General features: G+C 54.0%; 2 protein-coding genes across 9 annotated transcripts in view; both read left to right on the top strand.

Moving 5' to 3' along the window:
* Positions 1-723: 723 nt before the first annotated feature.
* On the top strand, positions 724-14,192 carry ARRDC1 (arrestin domain containing 1). Of its 4 annotated transcripts, none has more exons than XM_082842933.1 (8): positions 724-754; positions 11,846-11,956; positions 12,390-12,440; positions 12,542-12,696; positions 12,868-13,050; positions 13,146-13,322; positions 13,395-13,812; positions 13,886-14,192. In XM_082842933.1, the coding sequence occupies exons 1-8, from the start codon at positions 748-750 to the stop codon at positions 13,948-13,950; spliced, it is 1,167 nt and encodes a 388-aa protein (XP_082699059.1). In that variant the 5' UTR covers positions 724-747; the 3' UTR covers positions 13,951-14,192. The 4 variants fall into 4 exon arrangements, with proteins under 4 accessions (XP_082699059.1, XP_082699058.1, XP_082699057.1 ...); XM_082842932.1 differs by lacking the exon at positions 724-754 and adding an exon at positions 7,083-7,226 and having other exon boundaries at positions 13,407-13,812; XM_082842931.1 differs by lacking the exon at positions 724-754 and adding an exon at positions 7,083-7,226.
* A 2,926-nt stretch (positions 14,193-17,118) lies between these two features.
* The window catches only part of EHMT1 (euchromatic histone lysine methyltransferase 1), a gene marked incomplete at its 5' end in the record, with an annotated part of 146,601 nt that continues 136,534 nt past the window's right edge, over positions 17,119-27,185 (top strand). For 3 of the 5 annotated variants that reach the window (XM_082842891.1, XM_082842889.1, XM_082842893.1), the window contains one exon: positions 17,119-17,181. In XM_082842891.1, coding sequence (XP_082699017.1) covers positions 17,119-17,181 — 63 coding nt within the window. The remainder of the gene's footprint in view (positions 17,182-27,185) is intronic. The other 2 variants (XM_082842892.1, XM_082842890.1) reach the window with 2 other exon arrangements.

Below are 27,185 nucleotides of genomic sequence, written 5' to 3'. Positions count from 1 at the left end.
GATAGCCCTGGTTATGCTGCAGTAACAAACATCCCTCAATTCTCAGCAGCTTAGCAAAATAAAAATGTATTTCTCCCTCAGGCTGCACGTTAAGGTTATAAGGCAGTTGAATATGTGAATATGGCGTTCAGAGAGGTGTCCAGCCTGGGGTACAGATTTGGCATTCATTAGCATACTTGTCGTATTTAAAGCCATACAGCTGATGAGCTCACCATGGGAGGAAATGCAAATAGAGAAAAAGAGAGGGAGAAGATTGAGCCCTGGGTACTCTCATACTAAGAGAGTATTTGAGAAGAGAAGGAGCTGGTAAAGAGCATGAGGATGTCAGGTATGAGGGAAACCAGGAGAGGGCAGTAGGCCAGGGGCCAAGTGAAGACAGTGCTAGGGTGAGCGGGAGGGATCAGCCTTCTCTGATGCTGCTGAGAGGTCCTGGTCAGTGGGCACTGGGAATTAGTCAATAGAGCACGCAGCACGAGGGCACTGGTCACCTTGACAAGTAAGTGATGGAGGAATAAGCCCAACTGAACGGGCTAAGGGGGAGTGGAAGGAGAGGCTTGGAAACCTTGAGACTGACAACTCTTCTGGGGTGTGCGAGAAAGAAAAGGCAAGTCCAGAGAGAGTGTTGGTTTTATAGCGGGAAAGGAAGCAGCACGTTGTCCACCAGCAGGAATGAGCCCATGGGGGAGAAAGAGGTGAGGCAATCGCCTGAGAGGGGAGGGAGAGCTGGATTCAGCCAGGACTGCGGTTATGCTGGGTGAGTGCGGTGAGGTGAGGGGGAGACAGCGAGCTGTCTGAGAGGGATGCTTGCCCGGGGCATCTGAGCTCGGCAAGTAAAGAAGAGAGGACACCAGAGGGGGCAGATCCGAGGGTCGGAGGTCCCAGTGGGTTCAAAGGATCGCTGATAGAGGAAGTGAGCGAGGACGGGAAGTGCTTCAGAGACTTTTGCAAGGGGCTGCAGGTGCTAGGGGTGATGGTGTCTCTGTTACCTGCTGATCTGTGACAACCCCCCCCCCAAACTTCATGGCTTAAAACCACATCAACTTATTATTTTGCACAATTCTGTGACTGACTGGGCATCTTCTGTTCCACACTGTGTCAGCCGGATACCTCCTTCGGTTGGACTCAGCTGGGAATTTGCCCGGAGCACCTCATTTTCTTCCATGTGACCCTATCCATGCAGGAGAGCTGGACTGCTTACCGTGTGGAGGCTCTGCTCTAAGTGATAGGTCCCAGTGGGCCTCTGCTTGAATCACACCTGCTAGTATCCCGCTGGCCAAAGCAAGTCACGCAGGCGAGCTTGGAGGCCGTGTGGGAGGGGTGTGCACAAGAGCATGAGTCCTGAAAGTGTGGCGCGTTGTGGGGGCTACCAGTGGAACAGGCTGCCCCCCACCCGTCCACCCTCTGACCCCTAATGATTCCTGCTCCTCCCACGTGAAGACCCTAGAACCCCACCTCACCGTGGCTCTTGGCTTATGACGTGCAACAAGGCCAGAGGCAAGCTGTCTGCCCCCCAAGACCCAACGTTCCAAGGGGAAGCACAGGATAAGTGAATAGACACCCGGTTCAAAAAGGAAAAGGGGGTGTGCCCCCTGCAGCCACGGATGCACAGCAATGTTGAAATCCAGCAGACAGCTGTCACAGTGCTCCTTTAAGGGCTTGTCTGCTCCCGGCAAGTGCTTCCCTAACGCACCCACCCTTTTTTATGGCTCCCAGTGGCTTCTGCCTCTGCCTCTTGGCCCTGCATGCTCGGTCATCCTCCCTTTTCCATGGGAAATGGGCCCTGTTTGCTGCTGAGTAACTTCCTCAGCCTGCTTCTTGCCTGGAGACACTTGAGAGCCCAGAGGCCTCTTTTATTTTGAACTTTGTCCATTGTAGTTCAAGCAAATACAACCCCTAAAAAAAACTTTGTGGATTTTCTAGGTATCAAATTATAACACATTTTATTAGACAGAAGCTACACTGGAAATATCTTTGAGCGGCTCCTTTCTGCTGTGGACATCGAGCCATGTGCTGTGGCACAAAGACCTCAAGACGCCTGGAGGCGCTTCTGTATGGCTGACAGCACCTGTGAGGGTCCCGTCCCCTGGGAATCTTCAGAGGTCTTAACAAGGGGTCATATGCCATGCCCTTGGATTTCTCTTAACCCTGACGTCGTGTTTTGCTGCGGTGTCCTGGATTTGATCTTCCCCACGATGCCATTTCTTACCTTGAGAGCCTTTGCTGCCTGGAAAGGCTGAGGCTGAGAAATAGTTCTTCTTTTCCAGCTGCAGGACCTGCTTGAAACACGTCCTCCGACTTCTGCTGGAGCATGGAACATTACTTCTTTAGTCCATTTCTCTTTTCTTTATTTCACTTTGGCATAAATGACTGAAAGAAGCCAGTTGGCCCTTTAAGCTTTCTGCCAGGAAAATCAGATCCTTAGGTATATTTTCTGCCTTCCCCGTTACCACAGGCAATGGTGTCCCACTTTTCCGCCAATACCTGACTGGGCTCCGCCCTTCTCGGGCCTCCACCAGCAATGTCCTTACTGCCTGCCAGGTCCTCCTGCTGCCTGGTTCCAAAGTCAGGGCCACATTTCAGAATTCTGTGATGGCAACGTCTCCCTTTCTTTTTGTTTTTGAATTTTATTTTTTATACAGCAAGTTCTTATTAGTTATCTATTTTATACATATATGTATATGTATATATGTCAATTCCGTATATATGTCAATTCCAATCTCCCAATTCATCCCATCACCACCACCACCCCCCGCCACTTTGCCCCCTTGGTGTTCATACGTTTGTTCTCTACTTCTGTGTCTCTATTTCTGCCCTGCAAACCAGTTCATCTGTACCATTTTTCTAGGTTCCACATCTATGCGTTAATATACGATATTTGTTTTTCTAACTTACTTCACTCTGTATGACAGTCTCTAGATCCATCCACGCCTCTACAAATAACCCAATTTTGTTCCTTTTTATGGCTGAGGTAATATTCCATCATATATATGTACCACATCTTCTTTATCCATTCGTCTGTCGTCGGACATTTAGGTTGCTTCCATGACCTGGCTATTGTAAATAGTGCTGCAATGAACACTGGGGTGCATGTGTCTTTTTGAATTATGGTTTTCGCTGGGTATATGCCCAGTAGTGGGATTGCTGGGTCATATGGTAATTCTATTTTTAGTTTTTAAAGGAACTTCCATACTGTTCTCTATAGTGGCTGTATCAATTTACATTCCCACCAACAGTGCAAGAGGGTTCCCTTTTCTCCACACCCTCTCCAGCATTTGTTGTTTGTAGATTTTCTGAGGCAGCATCTCACTTTTAAGTGTCAGTGTCTGTTCCAGGTATGTGCGGCTGCATAATAATTGCTTAAAACAACTGTTGATTTTCTAATTATTCTGTGATGAGATTGGGCTCAGCTGGTTGACTTTTCTGCTATTGGCTGGTGGGTAATTTGTCTCAAATTCTCACCATCAATTCCTTCCCTCCCTGTTAGGTGTGATGCTCCGTCCTCACTGGTCCTGTGACTGTTCTGGGGGTGTGTTTTGGCCACACTTCGCAGCTTGTGGGATCTTATTCCCTGACCAGTGGTTGAACCTGGCCCACAGCAGTGAAAGCACTGAGTCCTAACCACTGGACTGCCAGGAATCTCCCTCCTGTGACTGTTTTTTTTTTTAATTTTATTTATTTAATTTATTTTTGGCTGCGTTGGGTCTTCGTTGCTGTGCGCAGGCTTTCTCTACTTGCGGCGAGTGGGGGCTACTCTTCATTGCAGTGTGCGGGCTTCTCATTGCAGTGGCTTCTTGTTGTGGAGCACGGGCTCTAGACGTGTGGGCTTCAGTAGTTGTGGCACGCAGTCTCAACAGTTGTAGCTCACAGGCTCTAGAGTGCAGGCTCAGTAGTTGTGGCGCATGGGCTTAGTTGCTCCGCAGCATGTGGGATCTTCCCGGACCAGGGCTCGAGCCCGTGTCCCCTACATTGGCAGGCGAATTCTTAACCACTGTGCCACCAGAAAAGCCCCCGGTGACTGTTTTGATGCACTTAATCTGGTAGAAAGTTCTGGGACTTCCAAGCCCAGGCCAGAGGACTGGCAGCTTTACCTTCCTCCCTCTTGGGGGCCTGCTCACAGGTAATCAGTCTTACTATCTGGAGACCCTCATGCTGTGCAGAACCCCAGGCAAACCATGTGCAGAGGCCTCAGGGAAGGGATACTTGAGCAGCCCCCAGCTGTCCCAGCCACCCGAGTCAAGGTGCCAGACATCTTGGCCATTCTAACCCAGGCAGATACCACACAGAGTAGAAGAGCCTCCCAGCTGAATGCAACCTAGTTTTCAGAGTAATAAATTTGGGTGGTTTTTCATGCAACAATAGACAGCCGAAACAGCCAGCGTCCCTCACGGAGCCACAGTCAGGATGTGTGAGTGAGGCGAGAAGTCTGAGACTCTTACGTCCAGGCTTTCCCTTTCTCTCTAGGTGATCTCTCCAGAGGAGTAGCCAGGTATTGTCACATGGCAGCTCAGGACTGTCAGGGAATGAGAACAAAAGCTGCCAGCCCTTCATAGAGCCTGAAACTGGCATGGCATCTCTCTCTCTGGCAGTTCAAGCAAGTCAAGGGGCCAGCCCCATTCAGTGGGAGGGGTGGAACCCACCTGCTGATGGGAGTAACGGCGTGAGTGGAAAGGGGTGAGAGAAGTTGTTGGGTGACGTTCAGACAAACGTAAAGCCACAAGAGGGTCTGCTGAAGCCAGCTGGGGAAGGTTCTCAGAGGACAGGAGTCAAGGGAATGAGCACTGCCTTGATCATGTTTTTTATTTTCTAGATTTTTGATGCTTTGACATCTTGAGGGCCTTGCTGGCTGGGGAGAGACTGCCCTTCCCAGGCTGGCTAATTCCTAGAGACAGCAAACAACTCACCCACCAACACACCTTTCACTTGCAAACCAACCGATCCAGAGCCCACACCCCAACCACCTCCTGTCACCAGTACACCAGCCAGTATTTCCCTGCCTAAATCACCCAGGGCCAGGTACTGGACCACTAGAGACCGCTGACATTCAAACTATCCAATCCGAAACTTGCTCAAACTTGCGTACCCTGCCTCCTTCCCACTGAAAACACGGTAAAGGCTCTGGCCGAGCTCTCCTCTCCCTGCTGTTCCTGATGGCCCTGCACAGTGTGGCGTGCCCCACTTGGGAGCTGTAAGTTCTAAACTCTTCTTTCAAGGCAGTTGGCTTTGTGTCTGTCACCTTACCATAGCTGATTAAAACAAATCCTGGGTTCATGTTAAGACAGAGGCCAGGAGGTTGAGGTTGGAAGGAAACCTATGTGGATTCGGAAATCAGAATTCCTGCACAAGTGGTGCTGGAGAGAATGACAGTGAGTGAGTCAGGAGCTGAAATCCCCAAAGAATAAGGGGGGCAGGCCTTGGCTTTGGAGGTAACAGCAAGAGTGGAGGGGGGAATGAATTATTCTTCTGAGAAAATGAGAGTTAAGGCTGGCAGCTATTAGGGCAAAGGGGAAAATGGTCTGGAAGTGGTCATAAGGAGTCAGGAGAGCATCCACCCTACCTGCAGCCCCAGAGGTACAGGGGTTGTACGAAAATAAACATTTACACTTTAGAGCCTCCAGGGGAAGCCCGGGCTCCATGAGAGCATGAGGAAAGGAACGTTTAGAGAAAAGCAAAAGTTAGGGTGGTGATGATGGTGGACATGAGGGCACACCAGCAGAGCTTCTAGAGGGGAGAGGGGGTCAGAGGAAAGGACGTGCAGAGCCCTATAGGGTGCGATTGTAGGAAACAGGTGTGACCTGGGGTAAGGTCACCCATTTTCTGCCCCCATCTCCTCCATCTCAGCAGCAGCCAACACAGCGTCTCTCTCTGCCTCCTCAAACACTTCCTTTTTGATTTCTGCCATGGACACTTGTTTTTTGGGGCTGCCCGCCATCCTCCCTATCCCATGGGCACCCCAAACTCCTTGTTCAGGGAGTTTGCACAGTCCTGACAGGAGAGTGTCAAGCTGGCCAGTCAGACCCTCCCTCCTGAAGCATCAGAATCCCGGGTAAACCAGGTGGACCTGGCGCCTGCTGCAGACCCCTGGCCCTCAGGGCCTCCCTGGCTGCTGCCTTTCCTTAGCCTGGCCCAGTGGACCCTTCAGCCTGTGAGGCCCCTCTCCTTTTGCTGGAGGGCTAGATTAGCTTTCTCTGGCTTCACCCCCACTTCTGATGTCATCAGTGTCCTGAATAGAGTTACCATCTACAAACAAGGGTCTAACAAATCCGTTCGTCCTCTATCTCCCGCAGACTCATGCCTAGGAGTGCCAGTTCACTTGGGTGCCTAACAGGCACCTCTGACTCTGCCGGTCACGATTTCTCCCCTTCCCCACCCCCCAAATAACTTGTATCTAGGCCGGTTGTCTCCATCAAAAAAATGCCACCCCATTCGCCCAGCTGTTCTGGACAAAAACTTGGCCTCACCTTGACGCCCTCCTTCAAGCAACCCCATATTTAACCTGCCAGTAGGCGTCCAGCACCTTCTCTAAGCCAAGCACGGCCTTCTCTCGCCTAGAGTCCCGGATTTGCCCTCGAATCCGCCCCTGGGTATCGAGCCTCACCCCTCACCTCTCCCTCCCGCTGCTGCAGGCCAAGCGCTCCCCGCCCCGACACAAGCCCAGCCTGGAGACTTCCCTCAGTGTAGAGACGCTGCACGGTGGAGACCCCGGGGCGGAGCCTGAGAGGGGGCGTCGGCCCGGCCCGCCCTCTCCACAGGTGAGGCAGCAGGGGGCGCAGGTGCGCCGGGTTCCCGCGGGCTGCGCCCGAGCTCCACCCTGCTGGCCGGGGCGGGGCGGGGAAGGGCGGGTTGGGGGGACGGACCGAGGCGGGGCTGGGGGGCGGGCAGGAGCCAGCGTGGGGAGCTGGGGGGCCGAGGGGGGCGGGGAGGGGTGGGAACAAGAGGGGAGAGGGATGGGGGCGGGGGGAGCAGGGGGCCGGGCAAGGCGGGAGCGGGGGCGGGGCGGGGGCGGGCGGGAGGCCGGGGCGGGGCAGCGGGGGCGGGGCTGGGCGCGCGGCGACAGCGGCAGCGGCAGCGGCGGGGGCGGCAGCGCGCGGCCGCCCCGCAGGGCCGCGGCATGGGACGGGTGCAGCTCTTCGAGGTCCGCCTGAGCCACGGCCGCGTCGTCTACAGCCCGGGGGAGCCGCTGGCGGGGGCCGTGCGCGTGCGTCTGGCGGCGCCGCTGCCCTTCCGAGGTGGGCGCGGGGTCCGGGAAGGGCCGCACCTGCGGCGGGCCGGGCATGGCTCCGAAGCGGCGCGCGGCCGCTGGGCCCGGGACACGCGAGGCCGGGGGCGCGCGTCCGGCTGCGGGGGGCGCCGCGGGGCGGCCGGCCGGGCGGCGGACCGCGGGGGTGGGAGGCCGGCGGCGGTCGGGGCGGAGCAGGGAGGCCCGGGTGGCCCAGTCCTTCCGCATCTGCCTTTCCTGTCCTCTCCGCCAAGGGCCGTCCAGACTCGGGGCGCGGGCTTCGAGCCTGTCTACTTCGCCGAAGGCCACTCTGACCTGGACCCGCGACGCTTCTGACTTTCCCTGTCGGGTCTCCTGTCCGCCGCGCCCTGCAGCTGCTGGGCCCTCACCTGGAGCCCGGCCCGCGCTGGGCTTTCTCTCCCATACACCCAGGCAGCCCCGCCGAGTGTGCGGGTCCCCGGGGGCGGGCTGCAGGGCACTGCTTACACCCAGCCCGAGGCTAGTCCCTAAGGGCTGGGAGGATCTTGATAATCCCTGCGTGCCGTAGGCCGCCGTAGCGGGCATCTGGGAGCCGAACCTGAGCCCTCCTGGCCGGTCCCTCTGCTGGCGCAGATATCTGGGACTTTGAGACCGGGGATCCGGTTGCTGCGGCGCCCCTAGCTAGGGCTCCCTGCCGGCGCTGGCCTCGTCTGTCTGCTGCCTGAGGTGTGAACCGGGCCCTGCGGGGGACATCACACCTGGTCCCTCTGGGCCGTGGGCGAACCGCAGCCCGGGCGGGGTCTCTCTCCTGACCCCGGCTCTGAGTGTGAGGTTGCGTGGTGTGTCCGTCCTGGGGCGCTTCTCTACCTTGGGGTGCTTGGCCAGAACCACAGCTGCCGGGCTTCCCTCTGGGCCTTGACCTTCCAGGCCCCCGTGTGGTTGACCGTTCAGCGCTTGGGGTGCCCGCTGAGGATGCAGAGCCACCGTCCTCTCTGGGCAGCTGCCTCCTCCGTCCCGGACCGGTGACACCGCCCACCTCCGTAACGTGTCGCCTCTTTCCTGTCTCCCCAGTTGGAGTTTGGGGTTGGGTGGGGGTAGGTGTGCTTGTGGCAGGGGCACCGGGGGGACAGTGCAGCTCTGCTCTGGGGCACCAGTGAGAGGTGAGTGCGGCTGGCAGGGCACAGGAAGGAGGGGTGGGCCGTGGCTGGAGGACAGACGGACACCACAGAGACCCCACGCAGAGCTCTCCTCCTGGCCTGCTGCCCTGTCACCCCCTGTAGCTGGGGCCCAGGGCGAACAGGCTGTTGTTGACCACAGTGAAGGGGTGGCCTGAGCTGTGCGTGACTAACCTGGGCTGGGTAGAGCCCCGCAGCCTCCATGTGGTGGGTAGGATGTGGGTAAATGGACAGCTGGGCCCCAGGAGGCTGAGGGAGTCCCTGACTGTAAGAGCCCTGAGGCAGGGAGAAGCAGGTCAGGTCACAGCCTGGAGAGTCCAGCAACGACTGGCCTCGCGCCAGAGAGGGTATTATTTTCAGTTTGCCCCCCAGGGGTAGGGGGGATGCTGGTGCTGGGGCCTCTGTAGGCCTCCGGCCCTGCCGGGGTGTGAGAGAGGAAAGACCATTGTTCTTATTTTTCCTTTCCCTCAAAAGACACTTGTTACCAGGCATTGATGCAATAGGGGGGCCCCCAGGAGGACATGGAGGGTGGGGGGCAGCAGGCCTCTGAACACTTGACTGAGGAGTGTCAGTGATGGTCTGCACTCAGCCTTGGGGACGCCGGCTGCCTTGGGAGCTGATGTGGAAGAAGGCTGGAGACGGAGCTGGAGACTGGGTCCAGCCCAGCTGGAGGCTGGGGGTCAGGCGGGGCTGCCCTGTGCTCTGCTCTCGAGGTGGGCGACGAGGGAGGGTGATGCCCGGACAACAGTAGCAGCCAGCTGCCAGCTCTGCCGGCTCCCTGGGCTCTCACCGTGGGCCAGATGCCATTCCCACTTCCCAAGGACCAATCCATCAGTCTTCATAGCAACCCTGGGAGGTGGGTGTTGTCATTCCTCTCGTGTTACAGATTTGGAAACAGGACAGAGGGAAGTGGCTTGCAGGCTAGAGCTGTAGTGAAAGGATGTGGCAGAGGCTGGGCTGCCCCAGGTTTGAGGGAGCTGATGGAGGCTGGGACAGACCTTGGGGACCAGAGGGGGAGCAAGCAGAAGTCTTCGTGTTCAGACTGCAGGTGGTACACAGGAGGGGGGCTGCTGGACAGGTGAGAGTGCTGGCTCAAGAGGAAAGTTCCAGAAGCCACTCTGGCACAGGATCCACATGATGATTCTCCTTAGAGAACTGGAGCAGCCCCAAACCTCCAGTTCCCCCTCGCCTCCATTATTCCCCTGCGGAGGAGAGATTGGACAGGGATGGGAGTTTGTTTCCAGTCGGTGATTGGAGGCTGTTCATCCAGGCAGGGTCCCCGAAGGGGCCTCACAGCATATGTGCAGAGGGGGCCCTGGCACAGTCGTTGGGAAGTTCACAGAGTTCGAGGGCCGGTTTGTTTTTCTGGGGCCAGGTGCCACCCTGACTTGTTCACCTTAATTGTGTGGCCAGGTCCTGGCTGAGTGTGTGCCTGTTTCAGCCACCCTGCTTTTGGACGCGTAGGCTATGCCTAGGTTGTTTGCTATTAGGAGCAGTGTTGAACAGGGTGAACAGGGTGAGATTCTAAGGGGATCTGCTGGATCCCTGGAACGCGTGTGTAAAATTACAGCAGATCTGCCTGCTTCTTCTCCAGGGCCTCCGTCGTATCAGCCGACAGGTTGATTGCTATAAGCAAGTGTCTGTTTTTCTACCTTCTCTACGACACGTATCAGAATGTTTAATATTTGCCAATCTGATGTGTTAAATGGTAAGTCACATGAGTTTCCGTGAATTCTAGTGAGGTTAGACAGCTATTCCTTTATCTGCTGCTGTGTGAAAGTCACCTCTAAGCAAACAAATCACGCCTAAACTAAGTTGTTTAAAGCAACCATTTTATTATAACTTGTGCTGTTGTGGGTTAGGATTTTGGGCAGAGCCCGGCAGGGTGATTCTTCAGCTCCGTGTCCCAGCCACTGGGGTCACTTCACAGTGCTCAGCTGTCACTGGGCCAGTCTGGGGACCATCGCACCCCTTCCAGCACACTCCATTGTTCCCAGCATTCCCAGGGCAGCCGGATTCAAGGGGGGACGCACCCTCTCCAGGAGGAATGTTTCCAGCAGTGTGACGCCTGCAATCCACCAGGACGTCTTCTAGTTACTTTACAGTCAGGCTTCCGCTTCTCTGCTCGTTCCACGCCGTGCCTCTCTTGGGATGTGTTAGTCTGTAGGAGCACTGCTGATGTCCCAGACCTCCAGGGTGGGAACAGTTCCAGGTCTGGCCCTAGGAGGGGATGACGGGTGGAGCGTGGATTAGAAATTAGGGCCGAGGTCCGGGTGGTGAGCCTGGGCTGGCACGGAGGCTGAGGGCTGGTCACTGGCAGTGCTGATGGGGCGGAGGCCGAGTCACGGGTTCGTGGAGGGCAGCCCAGTGCACTGTGGGACCAACAGGAGGCCTGCATCAGCAAGGTGGGGCCTGCCTGGGGAGACCACAGACAGACCTGGTGTGGCTGCCCCTGGCCCTGGGCACTTGAGACACTGCATTCTTCCTGCCTGATGGCTTTGTCAGGAGGGTGTCAGATTCCGAGTTACCTTCCCTTCACCAGTCCATCAGGTCAGGGGAGGACTGGCAGCTGGGCAGGCAGGCTAAAGTCTTTGGCCTTGACTCAGCCCCGCAGGGAGAGGAAGAAATGGAGGGAGCCACAGGGCTACCTGTCACTGAGCTCCCACCCCCTGCCCTGTTTGGGTCTCCAGCCGTGATGTCCCCTCTGGTGACCGGCCTCGGCTGGGCCTGGTCCAGCCATGGCCTTCTGACTGTAGTGGGCTCTGGACGGAGGAATTTGTGTTCCTGATCACAGGGCGGAAGGCGGCAGCAACCCTGCTGCCTGGTTCCTGGTGTGTGTGCTTCCCCTGGGGAGTGTGGGGGAGGACCAAGCCATCTCGATGCAGAAATCAGCGCTCCTGGGCAGTACTGGCCCAGGAAGCCAAGGTGTCCCCACCCTCTGGTGTGCCAGACTGTTGGGTTCCTTATCTGCTCAGGCGGGTCTGACCACATTCCTGCAGCATGAGGGCTAATAGGTAGCTTCCTGGAGCCTGAAGGGGTGCCTCCCAGCCTAACTGACTTGCCTGAGAGGCAGCAGGAAGGTGGGGTCGGACGTCAGCTGCCCCAAACAGCTGCCTCTGTTCACCTAGGGTTTCCCAAGCACCCCTGTAGGGAGCTGGGTTTTCACAGGTCTGGTTGGGCGGGGGCTGGGGGTGGGGCTTTGCCCAGGGGTCATCTGGGTGACCGTCAGGGCCTTCATGTTCTGGATGGCACGACAGGTAGAACTCTGTGCCTCGCCACCCTGGCTCGCTGAGAGCACCTGAAGATGTGGCACGGACAGGAAGTGTCCTCTGGAGGGTAGCAGGCCATGTGCTGGCCTTCCCAGGGCCTAGCTGGGTGGTCCTGGGTGCTGCCCGTCCTGCCTGAATCCCTGTGCTGGGGCTAGGGAGGGGCCCAGGCCAGTCTGGTTGGGGCTCATGCTGTCCCCCCCTTGCAGCTATCCGGGTGACCTGCACGGGGTCCTGCAAGGTCTCCAGCAAGGCCAATGACACAGCGTGGGTGGTGGAGGAGGGCTACTTCAACAGCGCTCTGTCCCTGGCCGACAAGGGTGAGTCTAGGAACCCTTCCCTCACCTCATCCCACTGAGAGTGGGGTCTGTCCACCTGACTTCCCCATCCGCCTCTGGCATCCCCGTGCTAGCCCACCCTCTCCCAGGACTGTGCACCTTGCTGGATTTCCCTCCCTGGCAGGCACAGGGCATTGCCTGATGGGGGCTGGGTGGCTGAAGAGGGCCACCTTCTCCTGGATTTGGATGGGCTCCGGCCCCCGGAACAGCCCTGCCCCCTCTCCTGTTCAAGCCAAGCTCTCACCCCCATCCTTTGCCCAGGCCACAGCCCTGTGCTGCTGATGTGCTGGAGACAGAGGCTAGGAGCCCAGCAGCCAGATGCAGTGTGAGCTGGTTGGCTGCAGGGCCTGCTTCTGTCCTGGACCCTGTGAGGTCACCTTGTCCCCTCTCCCCTACCTCCCTTCTGTCTCTGCAGGGAGCCTGCCTGCTGGAGAGCACAGCTTCCCCTTCCAGTTCCTGCTTCCTGGTGAGAGCCCAGCCTGGCCAGGCCAGGTGGTGGCAGTTGGCGAGGGTGGGTGGGAGGTGGGGTGGGGGGCAGTCGGGTACCAGTCCCTGCTCTCTCTCCAGCCACAGCTCCCACGTCCTTTGAGGGCCCTTTTGGGAAGATTGTGCACCAGGTACGGGCCACCATCGACACACCACGTTTTTCCAAGGATCACCAGTGCAGCCGCGTGTTCTACATCTTGAGCCCCCTGAATCTGAATAGCATCCCAGACATCGAGGTGAGCCTGGGCAGTGGCCTCCTGGGTGGGCCCAGCCTTGCCTGACACCCTGTCCCCAGCACAGGTGAGGCGGCCAGGGTCTGGAAGAGCAGCGGCCTCTCTGTCCTGAGCTGACCCCGAGGATCCCGCCTACCCACACTTGCCAAACCCCCTCTCTGTTCTCCTCCCAAGCAACCCAATGTGGCCTCCACCACCAAGAAGTTCTCCTACAAGCTGGTGAAGACAGGCAGCGTAGTCCTCACTGCTAGCACCGACCTCCGAGGCTACGTGGTGGGGCAGGTGCTGCGGCTGCAGGCTGACATTGAGAACCAGTCAGGCAAGGACACCAGCCCTGTGGTGGCCAGTCTGCTGCAGGTCAGAGTCCCCTCGCCTGCTGAGCTCTGTCCCCATGGGGCAGAGGAGGGGTAGGTGGCTGGCCTGCCCAGGCTCACAGGCTGGCCCTTCCCCAGAAAGTGTCCTACAAGGCCAAGCGCTGGATTTATGACGTGCGGACCATCGCCGAGGTGGAGGGCGCCGGCGTCAAGGCCTGGAGGCGGGCTCAGTGGCAAGAGCAGATCCTGGTGCCTGCCCTGCCCCAGTCTGCCCTGCCGGGCTGCAGCCTCATCCATGTGGACTACTACCTGCAGGTGGTAGGGATACAGGGGTGGGGTGGGAGGAGGGGCCGGTGGCCTGGCTCCTCACTCGCATAACCTCCCCAGGTCTCCCTGAAGACGCCGGAAGCCATCGTGACCCTCCCGGTCTTCATCGGCAACATCGCTGTGAACCACGTCCCACTGAGCCCCCGGCCAGGCCAAGGCCTGGTGGTGCCCTCAGCGCCACCCCAGGAGGAGGCGGAGGCTGTGGCTGGTGGCCCCCACTTCTTCTCGGACCCTGTCTCCCTCTCCACCAAGAGCCACTCACAGCAGCAGCAGCCGCCTGCAGCCCTCGGCTCTGTGCCTGGCGCCCCTGAACCCCATCCTCAGGATGGTAGCCCTGCCCCCCACCCGTTGCCCCCTCCCTTGTGCATCTCCACAGGTGCCACCGTGCCCTACTTTGCAGAGGGTTCTGGAGGGCCGGTGCCCACGACCAGTACCTTGATCCTCCCGCCTGAGTATAGCTCGTGGGGCTACCCCTATGGTGAGTGGGGGCCTGGGGCCTGGCAGGGAGGGGGAGCCACGGGCCCCATGCAGACCTGGCTCTCTCCCTGCAGAGGCCCCGCCATCCTATGAGCAGAGCTGTGGCGGTGTGGACCCTGGCCTAACCCCAGGGAGCTGACCCCATGTCGCCTTCTCCGGACGGGCGGACCTACGCCCTGGGACTAGGCTCCCAGGGCCTCGTGCCTTCGCTCCCGGCCTGGCCCGGCCCACTCAGGACCCGCCGCTGCCCGCCGTTCCCTGCGGCCTCTGCCTCCGGACCAGCTTCTGCCCCGACCAGCCTCCGCAGCCCCCCTGTAGTCGGCCTCTCCCCGGGGGTTGGGGCCTAGAGAGACTTGGTGTAAATAAAAAGCTTCATTTGTAGAGCTGGGCACAGTGGCCTGTGGGACGCCCTCCTCTGCCGGGTGTGTGTGCGTGTTCGGGTAGTGGCTGTTGTGGGTGTGCCCAAGCCCCCGGGCTTCTCAGCCCCTCCCCTCCCTATAGGGCACGCCCCTCAGCCTAGCCCATCCATGCACGACACGCCCTCTTCGGGGCACGCCCCTTTCAGCCCCGCCTTTCCCTGCGGGGCACGCCCCTCTCCTCGGCCCCGCCCCTTGCCGTCGTTTTCCCCCCACCCACCCCACCCCCTTCCGCTCTGGGTCCCTCCTCCTTCCGGGCGTCTTGGACCGGAAGGTGGGGGGGGCGGGGGAGCGATCCGGGCAGGGAGCAGAACCAGCTTTGGGAATCGTCCGTGGCGGTTAACCAGGCCCGGGCCAGGCGCTTGGCCTCCCGGTTCGGCTTCAGGATTTGCCCTCGGAGGCGGGCTTGCGTGTTTGGAGCCTCAGCATCAACTTAAGTGGCCTTGTGACAGGGGAAGAAGACCACCGCTGTTCCATTTTGTTAGCATACATCTTGGGCTAGCCGTCTGGCACCCACCACTCCAGGCTACGCAGTTTAGACTTCGTGTGCCAGACGAAATCCGGTCGGGGGGAGGGAGCAGGCTTCCCCAGTTCCTTTACCCTTGGCCTCAAGTCTCCTGCCCCTGCCGTCACCACTGCCACGTCTGGCTCTGAGGGATGCTGCTTCTCACGCTGAGAAGTAAATAGTATCACTTTTGCACACATCCCACTGGCCACCCTTTACAGTTGGAACTGTACAGGCAGCCATGTACCCTAAAACTTTACTATTTGTGGGACAAGGAGAGGATGAATATTGGACAAAAACACAAAGCATGCCACAAGAAGGATAACCTGTGAAACATCTACTAGAAGCTGTAGCCTCATAGTTGAGACTCTGCCTGTTTCAAATCCCATCTCTGCCTCCCGACAGTGTGTGGCCTTGAAGGCACACCCCTGCTTTGGTTTGCTTACTTACAGAATGTGGATGAAAACGACGTCCACCTCCCAGGACTGACCTGACGGTCACTGAGTCAACACGTAACACATCATGTGCCGAGAAGAGCACCTAACATCATTGGTCGGCGACAATACCAGCATAGGGTGGGTCGGGCTGATGGTGCAGAATGGGAACATCACCTACTTCTGACACATTCATTTACAGTCGGTCTTTGCCTAATGAAGGACTTTTTTTCACATCTTAACTCATCTATTCCTTCAACAAATATTTTGTCTCCTGCATGCCAAACGTTGTTCCAGGTACTAGGGCACACAAAACAAAAATCCCTTACCTTTTGGACTTAGTGGGGCTGACAGGCAATATGGCAACGGAATGCTATGGAGTAAAAGAAAGCAAGGAAGTTTTGGGGTGCAGTATTGTTTTTAAATAGGGGCAAGCAGACATTTCCCTGAAAAGGTGGTATTTAAGACCCAAGGATTGTCAAGAAGTGAGCCACACAGATACCTGAGATATAAGTGTTTCAGAGTAGGGGCAAACTAGGGCCCAAGGCAAGAGTGGAGAGAGAAAGGCTGGTGCCAGAGAAGTAGGTGCGGGTGAAAGCTGGTGGAGCTGTGCAGGCTGTTAAGCAAGACCGCTCCTGAGCCTCCCGTCCTGAGGCTCCAGACAGAGCTTGGGGTTCCTGGCCTGTCAGGAGCTGACTCAGGCTGTCCCCCCAAACCTGGGAAGTCTTCCTTGGTACTTAGGATCGTCCACTGCCTCCTCTGCAGCTGAGTGCACCGTCAGTGCACTTAGTGGAATTTTCCTGGAGTCTCATGTTCCACGAGATTGAACCCTCACAGGAGTGAGGCCCAGATTACCCTTTGACTCAGGGCCTCCCCAGTTCCTGTTGTGAAGACTGGCCAGAGAACCCCAATTTCAGTCTATGCTGCTTTTCTCAACTCCCAGGGGATGGCAGAAACACATCTGGCTATGGGGAGTGGGTGGCCTAAACCAGTCTACGTGGGCTGTTCAGTGAAGGCTGCTTGATATGCAGGAAAGGTCTCGCCCTGTGCATAACTGGGGGGCTTGCAGAAGGCTGGGGTGACCCGAGAGGCTGCCCAACTGGGGCCACCTCCTAACTGGAGCACACCACCCCCGGCAAGCCTGGCATCTTCCCTAACCAGAGCGCCCCTCCCCCCGCCCCCAACAGGGACAATCCTCCGTCTTGGACATTCCCCACCCTACCCACACTTCCCAACCAGGACACTGTCCCCAGCCAGGGCACAGCCTCCTAGCGGGGCACCTTCCCTAATCAGGGCATCCTCCCCGACAGTCCGGACATGCTCCCAGCCGAGCACCCCAGCGTTGGGGCAGTCCCTCTAACTGGGGCACCTCCCCCAACTGGAGCACCGCCAACGCAGGCAATCCTCCCCAAAGGGACATCCCCCCTCCCGCCTCAGGGCAGCTTTCTCAGTCAAGACATCGCCCCCCGCCAGGCACACCTCATAACCGAAGCACCCCCACCCCCGAGCTGGGCCATTCTCTCTAACCGGATGCAGCCCCAACCGGGGCACCCCTCCCAACCGGGCACAAGCCCCACCCGGGCACCGCCCTAGGACGCAAGTCCAAGTCCGCCTTCTGTGAAGGCAGACGGAATCGATGTGTGTCCGGGGTTAGAGGTCAGGGGTCCTTCCCCACCCCGGCCGGCCCGCTACAGTGCCTACGCAGAATGAGAGAACATAGTGCAAACTGGAGGACTACGGGAGGACGACGTCCGGCGCCGCGCCGACCCCGGAAGCCCGCTGCGCCGGGCTCCACCCCCGCGGCCGGCCGTCGCGCTCCGGTTCCGGCCGGGGCAGGCCCGCGCCGCGGACGCCGCTCTCGGGCTGCAGCGCGCAGGCGCGGGGGCGGGCGCAGGCGCAGACGCGCGCGACCGGCCCCGCCCCGCCCTGGGCCGCGAGGCGCGGGCGGGGCGATGGCGCGCGGGAGGGGCGGGGCCACGCTGCGGGCCCGGGCCATGGCCGCCGCCGATGCTGAGGTGAGGAGCGGGCCGGCGGCGGGCGCGGGCACGGGCGCGGGCGTGGGGGCGGGGGCGGGCGCGGGCCGGCGGGCCGGGCGGGGCGGGCGCGCGGGCGGGGGCGCGAGCGGGCGGGGTGCGGGCTGGCCGGCGCCTCCTCGCCGCCGCCGCCGCGCTTCAGGCCGAGGCCGGGCCGAGGTGGCCGGGCGTCCGGGCCGCGCTGCGCGGGGCGCGCTTTGTGCGGGCTGGCGGGCGAGGTGAGGGCGCCGGCGAGGCGCGGGCGAGGCGGGGGCGCGGGCGAGGAGAGCCGCCGCCCGCCCCGCCCGCACGCCCGCCCCGCCGGCGCCCCCCGCCCCCCGCCCCCAGGCCGCGGCCGGGAGCCCCGCGGAAGGGGCGGAGGACAAAAGGGAAAGTGGGGCGAGCCGGCCAAGTTGGCGGCGCGAGCGAGGCGAGGCTGTGCGCTCCCGGCGCCGCTCTTGCGCCCGCTGACCTTTCACTTTGTTCCGAAGAGGATGGCTCGGTCTTGAAGGAAAAGTTGGCCGGGCCGGCGCGCTTCTCCCCGGACAATGCTGCCGGCCCCGGTGGCTGTCAGGAGCAGGAATGCACGACTTCGGTTGATTTCCAGGCAAACCGCTCACGCGGGCTTTGCATGTAAAAAGTTCCCATGCTTTTGTTAATGTTCCTGGCCTCCCCTTTGCTCGTCCTCAAGGATAGTTTTTCCCTTGCTTGTAGCAGCAGAGAAAGCAAACTCTTGCGAGATGGGCCACTAGCTTCCCGCAGAAGGGAAAAGCAGGCGGGAGGCGGTGTGCCCGGGGAAGTGCAGAAACAGTGCGCTCTCCGGGCTGACACGAGGGACCAGTTTGGAAAAAAGTGATGCTCTAGCAGTTTCTCTGTGAAATTGCTCCATGTGTAGTAACTGCGGGGACTTCTGAAGATCAGAAAGCTAAGGTGTGTGATAAGGCCCTTTTGCAATAACCTGGTGTGTAGACGTAGTATATTTTTATCCAGGTAATGCACAATCTTTTAACATTTCTTTAATTTTCTCTTGCAGTTTTGGGGGGTGTGGATGTAAGTAAACTGGGGAGGTGCAGGGAAGTTCCTGAATTCAACGCAAGGACTGTTTATTAACACCTTCAACACTCAAGGAGTGTATTAGGTTTAGAAAAACAGAAAAGGTGAATTAGATAACCCCAAGTCACTTGTAGGAGAGAAGATGTGTAGTGATTATGATATCGTTTATTGAGCAACTTCCGGGTCCCGGGCACTGCAAGCCCTTTAGGTAAGTCCTCTCCTTTAGCTTTCTCTGTTCTGTGCAGCAGGTACTGTTATTTTCTATTTAGCAGATGCGGGAAACAAGGCTTGGAAGCGATTGAATGACTTGGCCTAGCCAGTTACAGGATTAGCAGTTGTTTGGTGTCTGGCACATAGTAGGCTTTTAATTAATAATTGATGAACAAATCGTCCCAGATGTCTCTGATTCCACAGGCAGCCTTGAATAGAGGGCTTGACTGAGACAACAGCAATGACAGCTTCTGTTTACTAAGCCCTTACCTGTGTCCAGCCCTGCCTTAGCTGCGTGAATTCACTCATTAAAGCCTGACAGCGATCTTTTGAGGTGGGTACTGTTATATCCCCATTTGCACTGGAGGAAAACAGGCACAGTGTGGCCCCAGGTTACGGAGCTTGTGGTGGAGAAGATGGATGCAGGTGGTCTGCCTCCAGAGACTGTTGAGCTGTGTCTGTGGCTGTCACTTTAAGCTAATGAAAACTCTGGGCTTAGATTCGTGATCCTAAGTGTTTATTATGGAGGTGCACGTTAGGTGAGGGGCCTCCTGGACAGTGGGTAGGCATGAGGTCATCTGTTGCCACTAAATCGGCGAAATGGTTCCTGGGTCAGGGTTTCCCAGTTGCCAGATGATTAAACCAGAAAGTGGACACTTGAAATTTATCTGACTGTATATTTACTTTTTCTTCTTTTCCTTGACCTAGAAAGAGGTCACCACTTTTTCACACTGAAAAGAACTGCTGAGGTGATGAAATGCATCCCCTGTTTTGTGGATTAGTAAGTGGGGGCTCCTGGGGTTTAAAGTATGTTCAGGGTCACCTAAGGCTTTTGACCCAGCAAGACGTTACCTTTCAGCAGGAGGGCCTTCCCAGGCAAATTCTGTGCTTTTCTAGCAGGGTGGCTACTACGTGTCTCTTTCTTTAACCTTGTTTTGTGTTTCTTAAAATAATGCATGCACATGCACAGAGTTTAGAAAGTCAAATAGTGCTAAAAGGCAGTAAAGAGGCTGCCATCCTCTCCTGCTTTTCAAGAGAGGGAGCATCCACTCTTAGCCTTTGCCTCACGTTTTAAATAACACGCTTGTGTTGTCATGCCTTCATTCACCAATTTGAGGCGTTATCTGTTGGCTTCCACTAATGGTAGATGACGATTTCAGTTCTCTCATACTCTGTCTCTCATTTAGGTAACTCACAGTTGTGGTTAAATCTATATCAGAATCTTTGTCAGTCTGTTCAGGTCATTTTTGTGCCATGCTGAGCTGGATGGTAAACCACAACTGGATTTCTTTTCTTGGGCAGACTTTTTTACTTCCCTTGAGTTAGTAATTGCTTTATTTTTCATTGGCCTGATTCCCCTTGAACCTCGGAATAATGTTCCCGCACCTTTCATTCTGTAAAATGTTTCTCAATTTAAGTTTTTACCACTCAGCCCTGTCAGCTCACCCGCCGGTTCCACAGTGCTCCTCAGGCATCCCAGCCCAGGCGGGATGCTTGTTTTCTGGGCCTGTGCACGTTCCCATCCTGGAGATTCTGGCCCCTTCTCTGCCTCTAATGCTCCCCTCTGTGTGTTCATTCACTCATGGTGGTGGAACTCGGTCTCCAGTAGCTTCCCAGTAGTTTGTTGGGAGGCAGACTTTTAGAACGTGCATGTCTGAAAATGTTTTTATTTTACCACCGCACTTAAAGCATAAGTTTGGCTGGGCTTGGCATTCCAGGTTGCAAGTAATTTGGAAGTTATTGATCCAGTATCTTCTAGTATTTGTTGTTGCTGTTGAAGTCCAGTTTGATTTTTTTTTTTTTTTGGGCCACACCGCGTGGCTTGTGGGATTTTAGTTCCCCAATCAGGAATTGAACCCGGGCCCTCGGCAGTGAGAGTGCGGAGTCCTAACCACTGGACCGCCAGGGAATTCCCCAGTTGGATTCTTAATCCTTCGTAAGCATTATTCCCACATCAAACTTTTAGGATCTTTGCATCCTTGATTTTCCTAATTTTCATGATAGGCCTTAGCTGTAGCCTTTTTTCATTTATCATACAGGGTACTAAGTAGCCCTGAAATCTGGGGATTGATGTCATTTTATTTATAGGGAGGTTTTGTATTATGTATTTGAGATAGTTTATTCTTTGTTATTTTCTCTGTGTTCTCTTTTTCCAATTCCTTCATTTGTTTTTTGTTTTGAATAAACTTATTTTATTTATTTATTTTTTGGCTGTGTTGGGTCTTCATTGCTGTGCGCGGGCTTTCTCTAATTGAGGTGAGCGGGGGCTACTCTTCATTGCGGTGCGTGGGCTTCTCATTGGGGTGGCTTCTCTTGTTGCAGAGCACAGGCTCTAGGCGCACGGGCTTCAGTAGTTGTGGCTCGCGGGCTGTAGAGTGCAGGCTCAGTAGCTGTGGTGCACGGACTTAGTTGCTCTGTGGCATGTGGGATCTTCCTGGACCAGGACTTGAACCCGTGTCCCCTGCATTGGCAGGCGGATTCTTAACCACTGAGCCACCAGGGAAGCCCCCCAATTCCTTTATCTGAATGTTGGACTTCCTGTACTGAATATTCTAATTTTTAAAAATCTTTCCTCCTCGTCATGGCTTGATCTTTTTGTTCTACTTTTTGGGAGTGTGTTTGACAATTTTCCAATTTGTTACTGAATTTTTAACTTCTTTCATATTTTCATGTTCTTTACTGTTCTTTGTTCCTTTTTTTTTTTTTTTTTCCTGCGGTACGCGGGCCTCTCACTGTTGTGGCCTCTCCTCTCGCGGAGCACAGGCTCCGGACGCGCAGGCTCAGCGGCCATGGCTCACGGGCCCAGCCGCTCCGCGGCATGTGGGATCTTCCCGGACCGGGGCATGAACCCGTGTCTCCTGCAACGGCAGGCGGACTCTCAACCACTGCGCCACCAGGGAAGCCCTCTTTGTTCCTTTTTTTTTGTTGTTGTTCCTTTTTTAATGCCTCCTTTTCTTGTTTTATGTATACAGTATCTTTGCTTATCTCTTAATTTCAGTTAAAATTTTAAAATTACAGTTAAATTTTAAAAAAATTAAAAAAAATTAAATTTTGTTTCCCTCACTTTTTCTGTTCCCTATGCATTCCTCTTTGCTGTTGTATCTTTTGGTCTCTTTCATTCGTGCTGGAAACCCTTCTTCCAATGTCTGGTGATCCTTGGCTGTTTATTCATCTTTATGAATAAAGTGCTAAAAATGGGAAGCTGAGTGTATTGGGGGACTTGTTGTTGCTTTCACTGGAGGGTCATGACTAATGTTTTTTTTTTTTTTTTTAGTGGCTCCCCTCCAAATGTTACTGTCCTCTGGTTCGGTTTCCTTGGAAAGGGAGCCTTCAGTCTCTGCCTTGTGGGATGGATGTTGGAGCTAGGTTAAAGGGCAGGGGGAAGGAGAGGGTCTTCCCAGGGTTCACTGGGTAGCCTTTGCCTAATTCCCTTGCTTTCAGTGAGGTGCCTACTCCTGTCTTTCTTTGTGCTGCTCTCCCCAAGTGTGGTATATTCTGGTGGCTTGTGGCTATAGAATAGTGCTTGTCTGAGTGTGCAGGAGGGGGACCTGAAGGTCCAACATTCCTTACTTGGAGTTTTACACCACATCCCTTTTCAGCTTCAGGCATCACCTCTGGCTTTAGAGACTTTCCATGGTTCTGTGGGGGCCGGTCAGCCTGGTCCTCAGCAGTGACTACCTTGTTAGGTTTCCCCTTTCTCTGCTCTGTGGAGTGATCGAGGTTTCCTCCAGCCTCCGTCTTCCTATTCATGTTTTGTGTAGGGGTTTGAAATGTTTCCTAGGTGGAGTGCCTGTTTCTCTTTCCTGTTCTTGTCTTTTGTTGATCTTTTGATAAGAGAGGGGAGTGGAAAGTCTTTTCTGCATCCAGAAATCAGAAGCATTTGCTATAAATCTTGAGAAGCAGATTTTCACCCACACTAAAAGCACAGCTATCCTGTGGAAAGGGCTGCCCATCTCAGATCTTACTATGTAGTATGTGGTTCTGGATCATAACCAGGGAAGGTTCTGGAGTCATAACAGAGGTTAGCAAGGGCAGTAAACGTACCTCAGCTCTGATGCCCAAAAGGACATCTGTGGGTAGCTTAGTTGTTGGAGATCCCACACGTGGTCCGTGCCGCAATGGGGACTAGAGCCCCCGCGTACTGCCATATCACAAAACGGTTTTGTATGTTTGACCACATTTTACTGAGTTTGTCTTTGAAGATAATTTAGCTTATGGGAACCATATTTTGGGCTCTTCCCTTTAGGAACTTTATGTTATTTGCTATTTCATGGGACTTAGCATGTTTGATGGATGCCGTTATCTTACGGTAGGTGGGCAGCTTGGTTTCAGTTTACATTGCTTGCTCAGCAAATCACACAGGGAATGGTGATTGGAGACCAGTTATTTTGGCCTACCGCAGGGTGGTACAAAGGGCATGAGTTCCAGAGTTGAGAAGTTCTCCCACTTACTGTCCCACTTTTATTTAACTTCTAGTATTTTCATTTATTAAAACAAAACAAAAACGTCTTCAGTGGTTTTGGATTTTAAAACACAAAAGATGAAGTGGTTCTTTTTTTTAAAAAAAGTATTTATTTATTTATTTGGCCGCGCCGGGTCTCAGTTGTAGCACGTGGGATCTTCGTTGCAGCATGTGGGCTCTTTTAGTTGCGGCATGCGGGATCTAGTTCCCCGACTAGGGATTGAACCCGGGCCCCCTGCATCAGGAGCGTAGAGTCTTAACCAGTGGACCACCAGGGAAGTCCCTGAAGTGGTTCCTTTAACTCTTCAAAGGTGGCATTTCCTTTGAAGTGGTGTCTTCCCAGATAAGAAGTCAGAAGTCACTTTCCCCGTAACGTCACTGTCAGTTGATATTTTACTTTGGAAAAGTTTTTGGACTGCTTTCTGCATCCCACTTTTAATAGGTTTGTAAGTTCTGATCAGAGTATATTTAAAATGCTCTTTCCAAGCGGTCTATGAGCGCTGTTGAGCCCCTTCTCTTTATGAGGTGCTATTCTAGATACTGTGTAAGAGGATATGCAAGTTTATGAGATTGGTCTCTGATTTCACAAAATTTAAAGAGTGTGATAGAGCAAATATTACCAAGCGGGAACTGAGATGGAATCAGTTCAAAGTAAACAAGAAAAGGCCCGTGCTGTTGCGCTAATTGCTGCAGGCAGACTTGTGTTGGGAAAGGCCGCTTGAGGAAAATAAGTTAGTCCAGGTCCTAAAGGAGATAAGACGTGAAATGGAAGTGCAGGGTACAGTTGTACCTTTCAAAAAGAAATCAGGCATTTTAGAAAATTTAGAAAATTGAAACCTAGAAAGCTAAGAATGCCAAATATTTGTCATCTGTTTGTGTCTGATCTGAGTGTGCACGTTCGTACTTAAAATCGGCTGTAATCAGTGAGTGCGTGCTGTCTGCACTCTTCTTTCACGGATCATCTCACGTGCTTCTGTGTCTTTTAACATTTTCGGTAGCCACGTGGTGTTTGTTTTATAGATGCCCCAGCTTCCTCGGTTATGGGTTGTGACACTGAAGCCTTTGGTACACGGTGGAATTATGGGTCAGAAGGGACACGAGCTGAAGCTGGACAGGTGGGGTTGGGTCATTGAGGGCGTTGTCGCTGTGGTAACAAGTTGATGGTCTCCCGAGCAGTATAGACAGTCAGCAAGGGATTATTTTAGGGATTCACATTTTAAAAAGATGATGGAAGCAGGGAGACCACTGAGTAGGCTTGGGCCCTGTGGTGGATTGAGTCAAGGCATATGTGTTTAAATTTATCTTGAGTAGATGAGTTAGTTACATGGTTCAGAATTCAAAAAGTATAAAATTATAAAGGGAAACATCTGCCTCTTTGTCCTCTAACCACTCAATTCTTCTTTTGGCAGGCTACCGGTATTATAATTATTGAGCGTATACAGACAAATGCATATGTAGATATTTCAGAATTTTTACTGCGGAACTTTTTCATAACTACTCAGAAGTACATGTGGTGGTAGAATGAGCCCCATGTTCCTGTCCCCCGATGTCAACGGTTTGTCTCCTCATGGCCACTCCCCAATCCATCCTCAAATATTTTGAAGCAGTTCTTAGATATATTTCATCTGTATTTCAGTTAATATGGATATTTCAGTCAATAAATATTCAGTCACTGTTCAGATTTTTCATTTCATTTCAAAATATGGTCTATTCATTGCCCTTCATAGGTATCTCTTAATTCTCAGTATATTGATTTCCACGTCTTTATTTTTCTCTTGCAATTAAGTTTTTTTAAAAAAAATATTTATTTATTCGGCTGCACCAGGTCTTAATTGTGGCATGAGGGATCTTCGTTGTGGCATGTGGACTTTTTAGTTGAGGCATGCAGGATCTAGTTCCCTGACCAGGGATCGAACCTGGGCCCCCTGCATTGGGAGTGGTGAGTCTTATGCACTGGACCACCAGGGAAGTCCTGCAATTAAGTTTTTTAAATTAATTAATTAATTTTTTTGGCTGTGTTTGATCTTCGTTGCTGCCCGCAGGCTTTCTGTAGTTGCGGCGAGCGGGCGCTACTCTTCGTTGCAGTGCACGGGCTTCTCATTGCTGTGGCTTCTCTTGTTGCAGAGCACGGGCTCTAGGTGCGCCGGCTTCAGTAGTTGTGGCTCGCAGGCTCTAGAGCGCAGGCTCAGTAGTTGTGCGAGGGCTTGGTTGCTCCGCGGCATGTGGGATTTTCTCGGGCCAGGGCTCGAACCTGTGTCCCCTGCATTGGCAGGTGGATTTTTAACCACTGTGCCACTAGGGAAGTCCCTGTAATTAAGTTTTTTTTTTGCGGTACGCGGGTCTCTCACTGTTGTGGCCTCTCACGTTGCGGAGCACAGGCTCCGGACAAGCAGGCTCAGCGGCCATGGCTCACGGGCCCAGCCGCTCCGCGGCATGTGGGATCTTCCCGGACCGGGGCATAAACCCGTGTCCCCTGCATCGGCAGGCGGACTCTCAACCACTGCGCCACCAGGGAAGCCCAGCCCATAATTAAGTTTTGAAGATAATGGTTTATGTGTCCCAAAGTTTCCCATAACCTTCATTTCGCTGATGACATTCTTACCATGTTGTTTAATATGTTCCTTTGTCCTCTACTTCCTGCCATTGATATTTAAGATCTAGAGCTGCTGCTTTCCAGTGTGATGTCCACTCGCTACATGTGGCTCTTCAGCAGTCCAGATGTGGTTAGTGTGAATTGAGATGTGCTGTAAGTGCAGAATACATGCAGAATTTGCAAGACTTAGTGTGAAAGAGAGAATGGAATATCATGTTAATACTTTAAAAAATATTGTTTGCATGTTGAAATATATATTTTGGATGTATTAGGTTAAATAACATTTATTAAAAGTAATTTGTGTTTCTAATTTTTCTTTTTTTTTGGCAACACGGCATGGCATGTGGGATAATTTCCCAAGTAGGGATCACACGCGTGCCCCCTGCATTAGAAGGTGGAGTCTTAACCACTGGACCACCAGGAAAGTCTGTCTAATTCCTGTTTTAAATGTGGTTACTAGAAAATTAAAAATTACATACGTGGCTCACATTATCTCTCCGTTAGACAGCTCTGGGCTGGGCGCTCCATCAGATGTATAATAGATTTGTGTTTGAAAACATTTTAGCAAGAATATGTCGTAACTGGTATTAAGTTTTTTATCAGGCACAGTAAATCTTGCTTTGTGATATTAACAGTCATCGATATTCATTGCTCAGAATCGTTAACTCATTAGGGGTTGCAAAATGGAAGTCTTTATTCGTTAGCTGGAATACTTATACAAAGAAAAACTGTTTAGTGACATGAAGTACAACTCATATGGGCAGGAGGTATAGATTCTTGATACTATTGATAGAGGGACTGACACCCAGTAGCCTCCTAATAAATGCTAGCCTAAGAAAGGCCAGAGAGCTCTCTGTCCTGTGTAGTTTGAAAATTGTTTGCTAAGCTGGTTGTTAAGATGATTTCTCTCCTTGGAGTCTAGGTCCTTTCCTCTCCATCAGATTCCAAGGCTGGCATTTAGGCTTAGAGAGTCTTGGTTACTTCCTCGTCCTTGCTGTTTGCCTGTGTTCTGTGAACTCCTTGAACACTAGGGTGAAACAAAATGCCAGTTGTCATATGGGCCAGTGAATGGTCAGGAGTTCCCCCACCTCTGGCTCAGTCTGCCCTTCTGTTTCCTTCTCTTGTAGAAATGGTCTGCTCGAATCTGTCATTATGGTTCTGTAGTATCTGTCACCATATCTTTACCAGATTCAATAGCAATAAGACATGTAACCAAAGCATGAAGACTTTTTTTGGAAATTGTATTAATATATGACATACATACAGAAACATGCACACATTATGTGTCTAGTTTCATATATGTCTCTAGACCCTAGATCAAACAGGGAACATTACCAGAACCACAGAAGCCCCCCCTGGGCCCCTTGCAGTCTGCTGTGTACTTGCCCAAAGGTCACTGCTATCCTGACTTCTGTTACCTTGATTCATTTTGCCTGATTCTGAACTTTGTATAAAGGACATCATGCAGTGTGTACTACGTTTGCCTTTTGATCCACATTTTGTCTCTAGGATTCATCTGCGTTGCTGTGTACTGTGGTAGTTTGTTCATTCTCATTACTGTATAATATTCCATTGTCTGGATATAGCACAGTTTCATTATTCATTGTACTATGCATGGATGTTTGAGTTGTTTCAAGTTTTGGGGTATTCAGATAAGGTGATGTGAACATTCTTATATGTGTCTTTTGG

This window comes from Leucopleurus acutus (assembly GCF_964270905.1).
Source record: "Leucopleurus acutus genome assembly, chromosome: 7".
NCBI classification, from domain to species: Eukaryota; Metazoa; Chordata; class Mammalia; order Artiodactyla; family Delphinidae; genus Leucopleurus; species Leucopleurus acutus.
This window is presented reverse-complemented; position numbering and strand designations above follow the sequence as displayed.

Bases quoted from the DNA above. Each gene is read 5' to 3' on its own strand.
- ARRDC1 (XM_082842930.1), top strand. From the start codon at position 7,109: ATGGGACGGGTGCAGCTCTTCGAGGTCCGCCTGAGCCACGGCCGCGTC. The intron at 7,227-11,845 runs GTGGGCGCGGGG...CCCCCCTTGCAG, and splicing joins GGCGCCGCTGCCCTTCCGAG to CTATCCGGGTGACCTGCACG. The intron at 13,051-13,145 runs GTCAGAGTCCCC...GCCCTTCCCCAG, and splicing joins TGGTGGCCAGTCTGCTGCAG to AAAGTGTCCTACAAGGCCAA.